The sequence below is a fragment of the Dictyostelium discoideum genome (assembly GCF_000004695.1).
Source record: "Dictyostelium discoideum AX4 chromosome 5 chromosome, whole genome shotgun sequence".
NCBI classification, from domain to species: Eukaryota; Evosea; class Eumycetozoa; order Dictyosteliales; family Dictyosteliaceae; genus Dictyostelium; species Dictyostelium discoideum.
In genome coordinates, this window is record NC_007091.3 from 237,044 (window position 1) to 250,751 (window position 13,708).

The following is a 13,708-nucleotide window of genomic DNA, read 5'->3' on the forward strand; positions in this document are numbered from 1 at the left end:
AAAATTCTCAAATGGTGAAGATAAAAATATTAAAGCCGATGTTTCAACCTTTATGAAATTGGTTGTCCATTATCGAAGTAAAATTAGACATACAATCAAAGATGGTCTTATTAAAGATCCAAATGAACATCGTATAAATAATAATAATAATAATAGTACAATTTCAAATAATGGTAATAATATTAATAATAATCATCATTAAAAAAAAAAAAAAAAAAAAAAAAAAAAAACAAAACAAAATTTATATAAAAACAATTTTAAAAAAGTAATAATACTTTTTAGTAATATTAGTAATAGATAATAATAATTAAATAATAATAATAATAATAATAATAATAATAATTAAATATTAATTTAATAAAATAGAATCAAAAAAAAAAAAAAAAAAAAAAAAAAAAAAAAAAAAAAAAAAAAAAAAAAAATTCAACATGTAAAATAAAGAAATATTCTTGCTCCTTTTTTAAATTAATAGGAAAAAAAAAATTATTATTTCTATTACATTTTTTTTTTTTTTTAACAAGATTTTATTTAAGAAATTTTTGGATTTTTTTTTTTTTTCTAATAAAAAAAAAAAATCCAAATATAATTATTTTATAATAAATAAATTTTTAATCAAATATGTAAATATTAAAATATTAAAAAATTGTTTTTATTTTATTTTATTTTATTTTATTTTATTTATTTTTTTATTATTTATTACATTTAAAAAAGTATAAAAAAAAAAAAAATATATAAAAAACAAAAAAAAAATAAAAATAAAAAGAAGAAATAATAAGAATAAAATTTAAAAAAGTATGAATTTTGAAATTATAAATGATTTTACTCGAAATAATATAGAATTTAATTTTAAAGAATATTATCAATTATTAAAATTAAAAGAAGAAAATTGGAGAAATTATAATCAATTGTATCCATTTCCAAATGAAATAATAATTTCAATATTATTTTCATTAGCTAGAAAGTACAAAATATGTACAAAGAATGTTCATTATTCAATTTGTTTAATTCAAAGGTATTTGGGTTTATTTGAATTTAATAAAAAGAATCAATCACCTAATAAATTATCTTCATCATCTTCATCTTCTACTTTATCATCCACTTCCTCTTCATCATCTTTAAAAGAATTAAATGAATTTCAAATTTCAATATGTGCATTAAATATATCATGTAAATTAAATCAAGTTTATTGGTGTAAAACATTTGAATTTAAATCAATAATAAATAGTTACTTTGAAAAAGATGATTATTTAAGAGTTGAAATTGAATTTTTAAGTATCATAAGATTTCATATTACTATTCCATTAATTAGTGATTTCGTTGGTATTATCATTGATGGTTTCTATCTCTCAAAGAATCAAGAAGATACATATAAGTCAATAATTGATTTCATTTATTTTAAACCAAATGAATTCCTTTGTAAACAATCTTTCACTCTATTGGCATTATCTGTTTTATGTATTACATTTTCAATTCATGACCCAACTTCATTAAACTTTTATATAAAATGGGCTTCAAATATTTCAAATTATACATTTCAATCATTACAATTACAAATTAATAATATTATTAAAATTGTATTTAATAATAAAATGACATTAAAAGTATTTAATGAACAAATTTGGGGAAATAAAAAATAAAAAATAAATAAAACTGAAAAAAAAGAAATTAATTAAAAAAAAAAAAATTTAAAAAATTTAAATATCTTTATTAAATTATTTTTTAAAAAAATTAAGAAATTAATAAATTTTATTATAAATTAATAAAATTTAGCAAACTCTCTCATTTTTAAACTAATTAATTTAATCAATTTTTAATTAAAATTTTTCTCAAAATATGACAAAAACTTTTAAAAAATTTTATTTTTTTTCGTAAATTATTCTCAAAAATTTTTAAAATCAAAAAAAAAGTTCACAATGCCATTAGATTTAATTTTTTTTTTTTTTTTTTTTTTTTTTTTTAAAAATTTTAAAAAAATCAAACACATATACACAAAATAATTATAATGAAAACCGAACTAAAACCAACACCAACTATTACAACAGTTCCAGATGAATGGTTCGAAAGTTTACTTAGACATGAAGGTATTTCAACATTAAATAATACTTCTGATACTCCATCATTTTTTATATTAATGGGTGAAATGAAAGATTTGAAAATTCCATCTAGTGAAATAGTATTGTCAAAACATTATATTCTTAAAACGATTTTTTTAAAAGGTGGGGAGCTTCAAGTGAATTTTCCGTCACCAAAAGTTAAAGTTTTCGTTGGCTATTTTAAAGATCCCAATAATAGAGATGGTGAACTAACAGTTTTCTTACTCCGAGAATTAGAACAAACACACACATTCAATGTATTGCAAAGACATATAGAAAACCCTAACCCAATTAATGGTTTACAAACTGATTATGAATCATTTAACCATCTTTTACAATTTATTCAAGAGCATCATAATGAAGGTAAATCTTTGTGGGAAATTGATCCAACACATAAATATGATAAAGAAAAATTGTAAACAAATTATTCATCTATATCTAAATCCATTAAATTTAAAATAAAATAGATATAAAAAAAAAAAAAAATTAAATCTTACTTTTTTTTATTTTGCATTATTATTTATTTTTTAAAAAAAAAAAATCAATATTGATAATATTTATTTTTTTTTTTTAATTGTCTAATAATGATTAATCAAGGAGGAAATTTAAAAAAAAAAAAAATATTAGTTAAAATGAAAATAAAATATCCAAAACCATTGTCGTCAAAAAAATATCAAATCATTTTTAAAAAATAAAAAAAAAAAAAAAAAAAAAATCAATCAAAATGTTTCAAATAAAATAAAATATCTTTTTTTTTTTTTTTTTTTTTTTTTTTCATTTTTATTTTTTTTAGTTTATTTAATTATTTTATTGTTTTTATAATTTCTATAAATTTTAAAATAAAAATGAATAAAGTAGTAGTTAAAGCAAAAGATAATGATGACTTAAGAAGTTCAATTGAATTTGCAGAATTTTTTGGATTTAAAATTAATTATCCAGAATGTTTATATGGTGTAATACCACCAAAAGAATATATCGAAGCCATTGAATTTATAAATGCAAATTCAATAAGGTAAATTAAATTATTTAAAAAATAAATAATACAACTCTTTCTTTAAAATATAATAATAAAAAAAATAAAAATTGACCAAAAAATAAAAAAATAAAAAAAAATAAAGAGATAAATTAGTATTAGGTGATTCATTTATAGTTTTAATATTATCAATGCTTTTATTATTTATACCACATATTTTTATTTTATCATCAGATTATAGAAAAAGAACAAAATATTTAAAAGATGTAAGATTTTAAAAATAAAAATTAAAAAATTAAAAATTAAAAATTAAAAATTAAAATTAAAAATTAAAAATTAAAAATTAAAAATTAAAAATTAAAAATTAAAAATTAAAATTATTATTTAATTATTAATTTAAAAAAATTTAAATAAGATTGAAGATGGTATAAAACCAGCTATTCAACAAATTAATAATACTCTTGGAGCAGCCAGAGGTGTAACATTTGCTTATAAAATGGCAAGAAATGTAAAAAAAATTAAATTAATAATTTCATACCCACAAAGTCAAGCTGTACAACTACCAATTTCAAATTCATTACTTGCAACTGATAATACACATATTTTATTATTAAATGATTTAGGTGTAAGTAAAATTAAACAATATAAAAATAAAAAAATAAAATATGTGTGTGTAAAATTAATTATTTTTTGATAAAAAAAAAAAGTATCAAAGATATCAATATTCTCAAACTTATCATTATTGGACAGAGAATTTTAATAATAATTCAATGAAACCAATTTATGTTAGAACTGGTTGGATTAGTGATGGAAGTGTTTCAACCAAGAAATTTCAATATCCACCACAATTATATAATTATATTTCAAGTAATGAATTATTTGCAGTATTAAAAGAATATGAAGAATTTAGAGGACCAAAAGCACCAGATCATTCAACTTTAGAAAATATTGCAATTTTTACAGCTGCTTTTCTAGTTGGTATTTTCCTTTTAATTTATTTAAATTATGGATTTAAAGATGAAGAAGATCAATATTATCAAGATTATTTCAATTCAATCGAAGGTTTAATGAATCAATTTAATCAAAGATTTTCACAAAGAGGAATTATATTTAAAGCATACAGATTAAAACAACGTGGTGCACATAAACCAGATGTATGTTTTCATCTTTTTTTTTATTTATTTTATATCTATTGATTATAATCAAAAATCACTAACTTTATAATAATTATTATTGTAGTTGGTTATTTATATTCCAAAAGAACAAAATGATATGGCACAATTAATAACTACTCAACCAAGTAATTACCCAATGGTTGTTTCATCTTTAAATGGCAATTTCTTACCATTATTCCAAGTTAATCAACCAATACTTTTTAATGCATTACCACAACCATCAGTTATTAAAATTTCAAACTAAAAATAAAAAAAAAAAAGATTTAAACTAATTATATATATATATTTTATTTTTTTATTTTATTTTTTTTTTTACAAATTTTCATCATCTAATAATGAATATTTATTATTATCTTTATTACCAATTAATTTATTATTATTATTATTATTTTTAAAGAAATTAATTTGATTTTTTAATTTTTTTTTTTTTTTAATTTGTTTTAATTTATAATTAAATAAATAAAAAGCAACTATAATTAAAATTGAAGCGATCGTTGTTAAAATACAATTTATAAATGTTAGGGTTATACCATTCTCTACGAATAAAGTTGAAGGATTTTCAATTGACTCTTTTTGAATTAATTTTGGAAATTGAAAAACGAATAAATAAGCAGAGATATACATTAAAATCGTTCCACAAGTGTATAGAAATCGGAATATCATAATATATTTCCCAAATAGGATTTTTATATGAACTGTTTCATTTTCAATTGAAATTAGTTCATTGAAATTACTAAAACTTTGAGTTACTTTAATTGTTCCAATTTCTGATTTTCTTGTGACAAATGTAAATAGTAAATAATTTAATTCAACTATAAACATGATTAATAGAAATGTTATGAATGATAAATTTATATAATAAATGGTTGATACTATTTTCAAGGTTTTTTCATTATATGGTCCAGCACATTTTTCTTCATTCTCTGAATATGAACATTTACCTAAATAATATGATTTTTCATTTTCATTTTTATCCAATGCATATCCTGTAACATGAGTTAATGTATATTCAATCTTTAAATCATATTTATGAATAATATTTAAATTAAATTTTTCTAAAAATTTAAATTCATTTATTCTTTGATTTATCCATGGCATTTCACCTTTTTTTAATATAAAAAAAAAAAAAAAAAAAAATATTAATAAAAAATAATAAAAATAATAATTTAAAATAAATATTTACTTTTTATTGCAAAAGTTGATAAAACCATTGACATAGCGAAAAATAACACTGAAATAAATGATAATAATTTGTAAAATTCTACTTTCATAATTTATTATTTTTAATTTATTGATTAATTATTTTATTTTTTATTTAATTTAATTTAATTTAATTTAATAAATTTATTTCTGGTAAGGGTTGGAAAAAAAAAAAAAGAACCCCTTCACCTTTTTTTAAATTTTAAATATAAGGGGACATTTATAAGGGTTTGGGGAGGGAATTTTTTTTTTTTTTTTTTTTTTTTTTTGTATTAAATTTTTATATTTGGTGTGTATTGGACATTAATTGATTCATTTGATCAATTTTTTGTATTTGTTACAAAAATAAAAAAATTAAAAAAAAACATTGTAAATTAAAAATTATAAATAAATTGTTTAGAAAAAAAAAAAAATTAATAAAAAATTTAAAAAAAAAAAAAATAAAAAAAAAATTGAATTTACCAGGATTATGGAGTTTTTACTGGTATAAACCAATTTTTTTTTTTTTTTTGTTTAATTTTAATTTTTTTTTTTTTTTCATTTTTTTTTTTAATGCAATCGTAGATCTGACATCATTGTATGGAAAAATATGAGAAATTATCGAAAACTAAAAATAAAATCCTAAAAAAAAAAAATTAAAATTACTAAAAAAAGTTTTTAAATAAATCAGTAATGATTAATTATTTTTAATCATTTTTTAAATGTCTACAACATTTAAATTATTTATAAATACTATGTTTTTACAAAACATTGTTTCACACATTTAAATGATTTTTTTTACATTCTCCACACATCATAACCCTCAAATCTGAAATTTGTAAAAAAAAAAAAAAAAATTTATAGATTAAATATTAAAAGATTTCCATTTTAAGTAATTCAGTTTTTTTTTTTTTATTTTAATAATAAAATTCCTAAATAAGTCATACAATTATTATAATAGAAATTAATTTTTAAATATCTTTTTTTTAATTATTTTTTTTTTTTTGTTATTTTTTTTTTTTTTATTTATTTATTTATTATTATTATTATACTATTTTATTATCAAATATTAAAAAATGAATAAAGAAATAGAAAATTTGGAAAATTATAATTATTTAAAAAGTTGTTTAGAATTAATTGAAACAAAATATTTTAACCAAAAAGAAGAATTTCTGAATCAATTAAAACTAGCAAATTTAGAAACAATTAATAAATTATTATATGCAATAATTAGAGAAAACATTTTTGAACAACAAAAAAAAGAAGAAAAAGAAGATTTCAAATTAATTGAAAATGAAAATTATTATTTTATTTTTAAAACTAAAAATCAATTAAATCCAATAATGAAATTAAAAATACCAATAAACCAAGTTTATAGTTTAAATAGATTTTCAATTTCGGATTTTCCAAGTTTAATAACTAATAATAATAATAATAATAATAATAATAATAATAATAATAATAATAATAATAATAATAATAATAATAATAATAATAATAATAATAATAATGAGAATAATAATCAAGAAATAATACTTGATAATTGTTTTAATTTAATTGAGTTATTTAAAGAATCAACTATGGATTATAATGAAGAATATATAAATGAATATAAAAATGAAATTGAAAATAGCATTGGTAATCAAGCATTAATAAATACAATTTCAAAATTAAATCATAATAATATTAAAAAACAATCAATAATGAATCAATATAATTCAGTAATAGATTATGTAAATAATCAAGATCATAGTTTTGATTCAAATTTATTCTATGAACAATTATACACAAAGGGTCATTTAACTCATACATCTCCAAAAATGAGAAAAGGTTTCACACCAATTCAAGTTTTAAATTACTCTTCTGAATTATCAAATTTTGTTAATTTACATTTCATTGCAATTAAAAAACAATATTCATTATCATCCTCTTCATCATTAAAAATACAAAATACTAATAATAATTCAAATTATTTAAAAGATGATGATGATGATGATAATGATGAATATTTATTCAAATATTATCCAAATTCAAAGAAATCAATAATTGAATATATGAATAAAGTTTCAATCAATTTTAATGATTATAACTATCATTTAATTCATCCATGGCAAATTGAAAATATTATCCCAACACTATTTAAAAATGAATTATCTCAATCAATTGTAGTTTTAATTCCAATTGAAATTGCATCAGTTTGTTCAAAGCCATTAATATCTTTAAGAACTGCTGTTATTTTCCCTGAATTAAGTGATGATAAATTAATGCCACATATAAAAGTACCAATAAGTATTAATATAACATGTGCTCTTAGAACAATATCATCACAATCAGCAAATAACGGTCCAATATTTAGTGAAATCATTAGAGATATCTATAAAAGAGAGTATCAATCATTCTTTGGTAATGAAATTAATTTTCTATCGGAAACTTATGGTTGTTGGTTCAATCCATTGGATATTAATGATAAATCTATTAAACATAAATCAATTACAAATATTTGGAGAGAAAATCCAAATATTTTACTTGAAAATATAAACAATAACAATAATAAGAATAATAACAATCTAAAATATAAAGATCATTATAAACAACAAGTAATAGTTTCATGTTCATTATATTCCATCTCTCCAATCACTAATAAATTAATCTTGTTTGAATTAATTGATGGATTTATAGAAAATAAACAAAAAGAAAAACAATTTATTGTTCAAAACAATAGTAACAATAATATTAATAATAATTATAATAATGATAACAACAATAGCAAAGAATTAGTATTCAATTGGTTCAATTCATATATAAGTAAACTATTGACAGTAACAATTGTATTAATGAGTAAATATGGTATTGGATTAGAAGCACATTTACAAAATACATTATGGATTATTGATAGTGAAACTTTTGAACCTGTAAAATTAATTTGTAAAGATTGGGCTGGTTCACGTTTAAATTTAAAGAGATTATCTTCTCAATCAATTCAATATAATTATAAAGAAGGTTCTATCACTATTTGTGGCGGTGGTGAAGTTGATGAATCTATAGAAATGTATAATAAAGTACAACATTCTGTTTTTAATAGTAATATTGGTGAACTAATATTATCAATTTCTAAATATTACAATATTATGGAAATCGAAATGTGGAAATCTGTATCTTTGATTTGTAAATCCATTTTTAATAAATTAAAATTGCAACACCTACAACAAAAACAAGAACAACAACACGAAAAAGATGATCACTTTTTAAAACAACTACAACATGATGAAAATGTATTATTTTCAAAAAATATTGATGTAAAATCATTAACAAAAATGCGTTTACAAACTGATAATAAAGAAAATATTACAACTTCAATTATTAATCCATTATACAATTTATAAATATTAAATAATAATAATAAAAATTTAGAAAAAAAAAAAATAATAATAATAGTAAATAATTAAATAATTAATAATAAAATAATGAATTAATTAAATAACTAAATAAAAAAAACAAAATAATAATTAAATAGATAAAAAAAATAGTATTTCATTGCTCCGGGCTCGATACCCCAAAAATAATTAAAAAAAAAATAATAATCAAAAATAAATCAGTTCTCTGAAAATAAAAAATAATTAAATAAATAATTAAATAATTAAATATTTAAATAATTAAATAAATAAATTTAAAAATAAATAAATAAATAAATGATAGATTTTCTAAAATTTGATTACTTTTTTTTAAAAATCATTTAAGAAAATTCAATAATGATTGTTTTTTTTTAAATGAAGTTCTGGTGGTTCGTCTAAAAAAAAAACATTTTAAAATAAAAAAAAATAAAAAAAAAATGATTTTTTATTTTTTTTAATTTTTTTTTTTTAAAAATAATTTTTTTTTTTTTTTTTTTTTTTTTTGACCCAAACTAATTTTTTTTTTTTCTTTTATTTTTAATTTATTCCCTTAATTGTATTTATATCTTTTAAATTTTTTTTAAATAAAAAAATAAAAAATGTCAGAAGTCGAAAAGAAAGAAGAAGAAACCACCACCACTACCACTGTCGAAAAGACTGAGGAAAAGAAAGAAGAAACCTCTTCATTTGCCCCAGCCGCTGAAATAAAAGAATATGCTGCCGATGTTGAACCAAACGTTGAATATGAAGCAACCCTTAAAAGAGATGTTGTTGAAGTTAAAACCAACGAAGAAAACGAAGATACTTTATTTGAAATGTAAATATCTAATAAACATTAAAAAAAAAATAAAAAAAAAAATAAAAATAAAAAAATAAAAAAAACACACACTTAACGTCAAAATACTAATATTAATTTTATTTTATTTTATATCATAACTATTATAGCCGTGCAAAATTATACAGATTTGATACAGACCCATCACCACAATGGAAAGAAAGAGGTACTGGTAATGTTAGATTCTTAGAAGATAAAGATTCAAAGAGAATCAGAGTTGTCATGAGAAGAGACAAAACATTAAAAGTTTGTTTAAATCATCACATCTCACCAGCTTTATCATTAGGTGAAATGACTGGTAGTGATAAATCATGGGTTTGGAAATGTCCAAAGGATTTCTCAGATGAAGAAAAACCAGAAGGTGTTGAAGAGTTATTTGCAATTAGATTCGCCACCCCAGAAAGTATGTTTTTTTTTTTTTTTCTTTTCAGTTCCTCATTTTGAAAATGTTCGCAACTCACTCACCTTGTACAATATTTTCTTTCGAAATTATCTTGATATAATTAAACAAATTGCTAATATTATATTTTTTTATTTTTTTTTTTATTTTTTTTTTTAATAATATTAGATGCTGGACTTTTCAAAACTGAATTCCAAAAATGTCAAGCCAAAAATGAAGCAATTGAAAAAAAAACTGAATAAATAAATAATTAATCCCATCATATATCAAAACCACAAATATAAAACCAAAATTAAAACTGTCCAATCAATAAACACAATATAAACCACACTACAAAAAAAAAAAAAAAAAATAATAATGAATTATCAAATTTATTTATTGATTCTTCAATTTTTATAAAAATTAATTTTTTGTTTTACACTTTGTGATTATTTATTTATTTTATTTTTTTTTTTTTAATTTATTTACAAAGATAGTTTTATTTATTTTTTTTTTTTTTAATTTATAATTATTATTATTATTATTATTATTTTTAACATCTTTCAAAAACTTTATATAAATTATCAAGAGTTGTAATTTGTATTACAGATCCATCATTTGCAAATTTCTTTGGTGGTGATAATTTTCTAAAAGCTGGAAAAATTAAATGTTGAATAATCCATTCTTTACCATCTTTTTTAATGAAATTTATATTATTTGTTGTGGTGGTAGAATTTGTTTGTTGTTGATTATTTACTTGAGTGTCACGTAATTTTAAAAAAGAAGGTTCAATTTTGAAAAAGGAAGAGATTTCTTTAACTATACCAGCAAAACATTCTTTTTCAAATTCCCATTCAACTTCGGTAGCCAATTTTAATAAAAAGATTGGTAAGTTATCAGTACAAGGTACATAATGATCAAGTACTTGAGGAATACCAACAAGTTCACCATCTTCATTAATTTCAATTGAGAAATATTCATTTAGTAATTCTTTTTTTGAGATTAACAATTTGGTTAGATAGTCTGCAATCTTATCTTTTGGACCATCAGATTCCATCCAACCTGATAATGGTGAATCTAATGAAACCAATAACAATGAATAAATTGATAATGATTGACTAAATTTAATACTATCGAAATCAGAGAATCTAAGTAATGATAATTGATAAAAAAGTTCCTTTGTTATATTCTCTAAATTGATTAAATAAAGTTTCTTTCCAAATTGTACCAATGCATAGGAATGATCTAAACAACCAACAAAAACACAATCATTGAAAAATTCTTTTAACCCATCATGAACATTTGATTGAAATTCTGAGATCAAAGTTTTTATACTTGTTAATTCAACTTGTTTATACTTTCTAGTTTTTCTTGGTGTTATAAATGTATGTTCTTGTAATTTTTTAATATCATTCTTTGATGCTGGACTATTTGATTTTGTTGTTGCAGTTGTTGTTGTTGTAGTTGTAGTTGTAGTTGTAGATTGTTGTTGTCGTTGTTCTTTTGATTTAATTGGTGTAACACTTGATAAAGGATTATCAATATCACGTGGTGCTTCATTTTCACTATTATCATTAAAAATTAAATTATCATTAAATTTACCACCAGCACCAGCAGCTCCAGCACTACCATCAACATCATCATATCTGCCAATTCCACTACCATCATTATCATCAATACTACTATCATTATTATTATTATAATCCATTGGATTTAAAAATGCATCTAAAGTTTGACTTTTCGAATCTGATCTAATTTTATCTTTTGCATATTCAATTGGTTCTTTTCTACTAGTTGGATTGTTATTATTATTGGTTGATTTCGTTTGAGTTGAAGAGGATTGTGAATTTTTTTGTTTCTTTTGTGATGATGAAACGTTATCTTGATCAAAACCAGGTAATAAAATTTGAGTTGAAAAAGTTTTTGAATTTGAAGAGATACTTAATTCTTGATCAACTTTTTGTTGAATGAATTCAATGATTTGTTCTTCATGTAAAATTTTAACTTCACTCTTTGTTGGATGAATATTAACATCAATATTCTTTGGTGGTACTAATAGCCTAATAAACATGAATGGATGAGTTCCTTTTGGTAGATATTTACTATAAACTTGTTCTAGACCAGTTTTTAAATTTTTTGAATCAACCAATCTACCATTAATAAATAGAATAAAATTAATTTTCTTTGAATTATAATTTGTACTTGAAAAAAAGCCTTTCATTGTAAAATCTAATCTATTTAAATTTGAATTTTTAATTTGACTACCACTAATATTATCATCATCATCGTTATTAGGATTGGGATTATTTGGATCAATTGTAATAATTTTTAATTCTTTACTTAAATCAGTACCATATAATGAACCTATAACATCTTTTTCTAAAGAATTTTGACCACCACTTGTATGAACCTCAGGAGTTGGGTCGCCTTGTTTCTTTAGGATAAAAGATACTGTTGGATTATTGATTGCATATTTTTTCATTAATAAAACGATTCTTGAATGTTCATCGACTGTATTCTTTAAGACATTCTTACGAGAGGGTGTATTGAAAAATAAATCTTCAACAGTGATTTGGGTACCATTTACACCGGCACATGGTTTTGGATCTGATGATTGTTCATTTGGTGAAGGTGGTGTTAATTTACCATTAAGATAACATGCACGATAGGCACATGGTGAATCAGCGGTTTTAGTTAGAATTTTCAAGTGAGAAACGTGACTTATACTTGATAATGCTTCACCACGAAATCCAAATGATTGAATACTTCTTAGATCTTCAAATTTAGTTAATTTACTTGTGGTGAAACGTTCACAAACAATGCCCATATCCTCCAATCTAATACCAGAACCATTGTCTTGAATTTGTAAGAATTTCATACCACCATCTTTAACTGTAACTGTAATAGTTGTTGATTTTGCATCTAAACAATTCTCTAATAATTCTTTTAATGCATTACTTGGTCTTTGTATAACTTCACCTGCTGATATTTTATTTACAACTTCTTGAGTTAATCTATGAATCTTTTTTTTACTTTCATTTATTAAATTATTTAAATTTGTTGTTGTTGTTGTTGTTGTTGTTGTTGCTGTATTTGTCGCTGTTGTTGTTGCTGTATTTGTCGCTGTTGTTGTTGTTGTATTTACTGCTGCTGTTGTCGAATTACTATCTGTTGTTTGTAAAGGTGGTAGCGATTTAAGAAAATCCATATTATATGTATTATGAAACTATACGACTTGGATGAAAATTAAATTTTGAAAAAAAAACATTTTTAATTTTCACTTTTTTTTTTTTTTACTTTTTTTTTTTTTTTTATAAGAATTTGTTTTTTTTATGAAATAATGAAAATTGAATTTCCCAAACCAAAGAGAAATTAAAAATAAAAAAAAAAAAAATAATTTAAAAAAACAATTTCTTAAACAAAAAAAAAAAAAAAAAAAAAAAAAAAAAAGAGTTAGTTGTGGAGTGTGTGTATATGTATAAATCGATTTATAAAAAATAAAATATAAAAAAATAAAATAAAAAAAAATATAAAAAAAATAAAAATAAAAAAAAAAATAAAATATAAAACATTTTTTTTTTTTTTTTGTTTTTTAAAAAAATAAAATAAAATATAAAACTAATTTTTAAAAATCCATTGGGTATTCATACATGGTTTATAAGCCATAAAAAAAAAAAAAAAA

General features: G+C 19.9%; 8 protein-coding genes across 8 annotated transcripts in view; 6 read left to right on the top strand and 2 right to left on the bottom strand.

Annotated features, from left to right (window-relative positions):
• The window catches only part of DDB_G0287379 (ankyrin repeat-containing protein), a gene marked incomplete at both ends in the record, with an annotated part of 3,483 nt that extends 3,281 nt beyond the window's left edge, over nucleotides 1-202 (top strand). Inside the window, one exon of the mRNA XM_632186.1 lies at nucleotides 1-202. This exon is cut by the window's left edge and continues 1,719 nt beyond it. Coding sequence (XP_637278.1) covers nucleotides 1-202 — 202 coding nt within the window.
• Nucleotides 203-794: 592 nt separating this feature from the next.
• DDB_G0287381 (hypothetical protein) lies at nucleotides 795-1,637 on the top strand (the record flags this gene model as incomplete). Its single annotated transcript, XM_632187.1, has 1 exon — nucleotides 795-1,637. One exon carries the CDS (start codon nucleotides 795-797, stop codon nucleotides 1,635-1,637), a length of 843 nt encoding a protein of 280 aa, XP_637279.1.
• Nucleotides 1,638-2,002: 365 nt separating this feature from the next.
• DDB_G0287383 (hypothetical protein) lies at nucleotides 2,003-2,512 on the top strand (the record flags this gene model as incomplete). The annotated part of the gene is made up of 1 exon (XM_632188.1): nucleotides 2,003-2,512. One exon carries the CDS (start codon nucleotides 2,003-2,005, stop codon nucleotides 2,510-2,512), a length of 510 nt encoding a protein of 169 aa, XP_637280.1.
• A 426-nt stretch (nucleotides 2,513-2,938) lies between these two features.
• On the top strand, nucleotides 2,939-4,485 carry DDB_G0287385 (hypothetical protein; the record flags this gene model as incomplete). The annotated part of the gene is made up of 5 exons (XM_632189.1): nucleotides 2,939-3,105; nucleotides 3,212-3,332; nucleotides 3,482-3,691; nucleotides 3,774-4,220; nucleotides 4,306-4,485. 5 exons carry the CDS (start codon nucleotides 2,939-2,941, stop codon nucleotides 4,483-4,485), a joined length of 1,125 nt encoding a protein of 374 aa, XP_637281.1.
• Nucleotides 4,486-4,553: 68 nt separating this feature from the next.
• DDB_G0287387 (hypothetical protein) lies at nucleotides 4,554-5,512 on the bottom strand (the record flags this gene model as incomplete). The annotated part of the gene is made up of 2 exons (XM_632190.1): nucleotides 4,554-5,344; nucleotides 5,425-5,512. 2 exons carry the CDS (start codon nucleotides 5,510-5,512, stop codon nucleotides 4,554-4,556), a joined length of 879 nt encoding a protein of 292 aa, XP_637282.1.
• Nucleotides 5,513-6,496: 984 nt separating this feature from the next.
• On the top strand, nucleotides 6,497-8,803 carry DDB_G0287389 (hypothetical protein; the record flags this gene model as incomplete). Its single annotated transcript, XM_632191.1, has 1 exon — nucleotides 6,497-8,803. One exon carries the CDS (start codon nucleotides 6,497-6,499, stop codon nucleotides 8,801-8,803), a length of 2,307 nt encoding a protein of 768 aa, XP_637283.1.
• A 608-nt stretch (nucleotides 8,804-9,411) lies between these two features.
• ranbp1 (Ran binding protein 1 domain-containing protein) lies at nucleotides 9,412-10,289 on the top strand (the record flags this gene model as incomplete). Its single annotated transcript, XM_632192.1, has 3 exons — nucleotides 9,412-9,629; nucleotides 9,758-10,050; nucleotides 10,216-10,289. 3 exons carry the CDS (start codon nucleotides 9,412-9,414, stop codon nucleotides 10,287-10,289), a joined length of 585 nt encoding a protein of 194 aa, XP_637284.1.
• Nucleotides 10,290-10,579: 290 nt separating this feature from the next.
• On the bottom strand, nucleotides 10,580-13,234 carry mlh1 (MutL DNA mismatch repair protein; the record flags this gene model as incomplete). Its single annotated transcript, XM_632193.1, has 1 exon — nucleotides 10,580-13,234. One exon carries the CDS (start codon nucleotides 13,232-13,234, stop codon nucleotides 10,580-10,582), a length of 2,655 nt encoding a protein of 884 aa, XP_637285.1.
• Nucleotides 13,235-13,708: the final 474 nt, after the last annotated feature.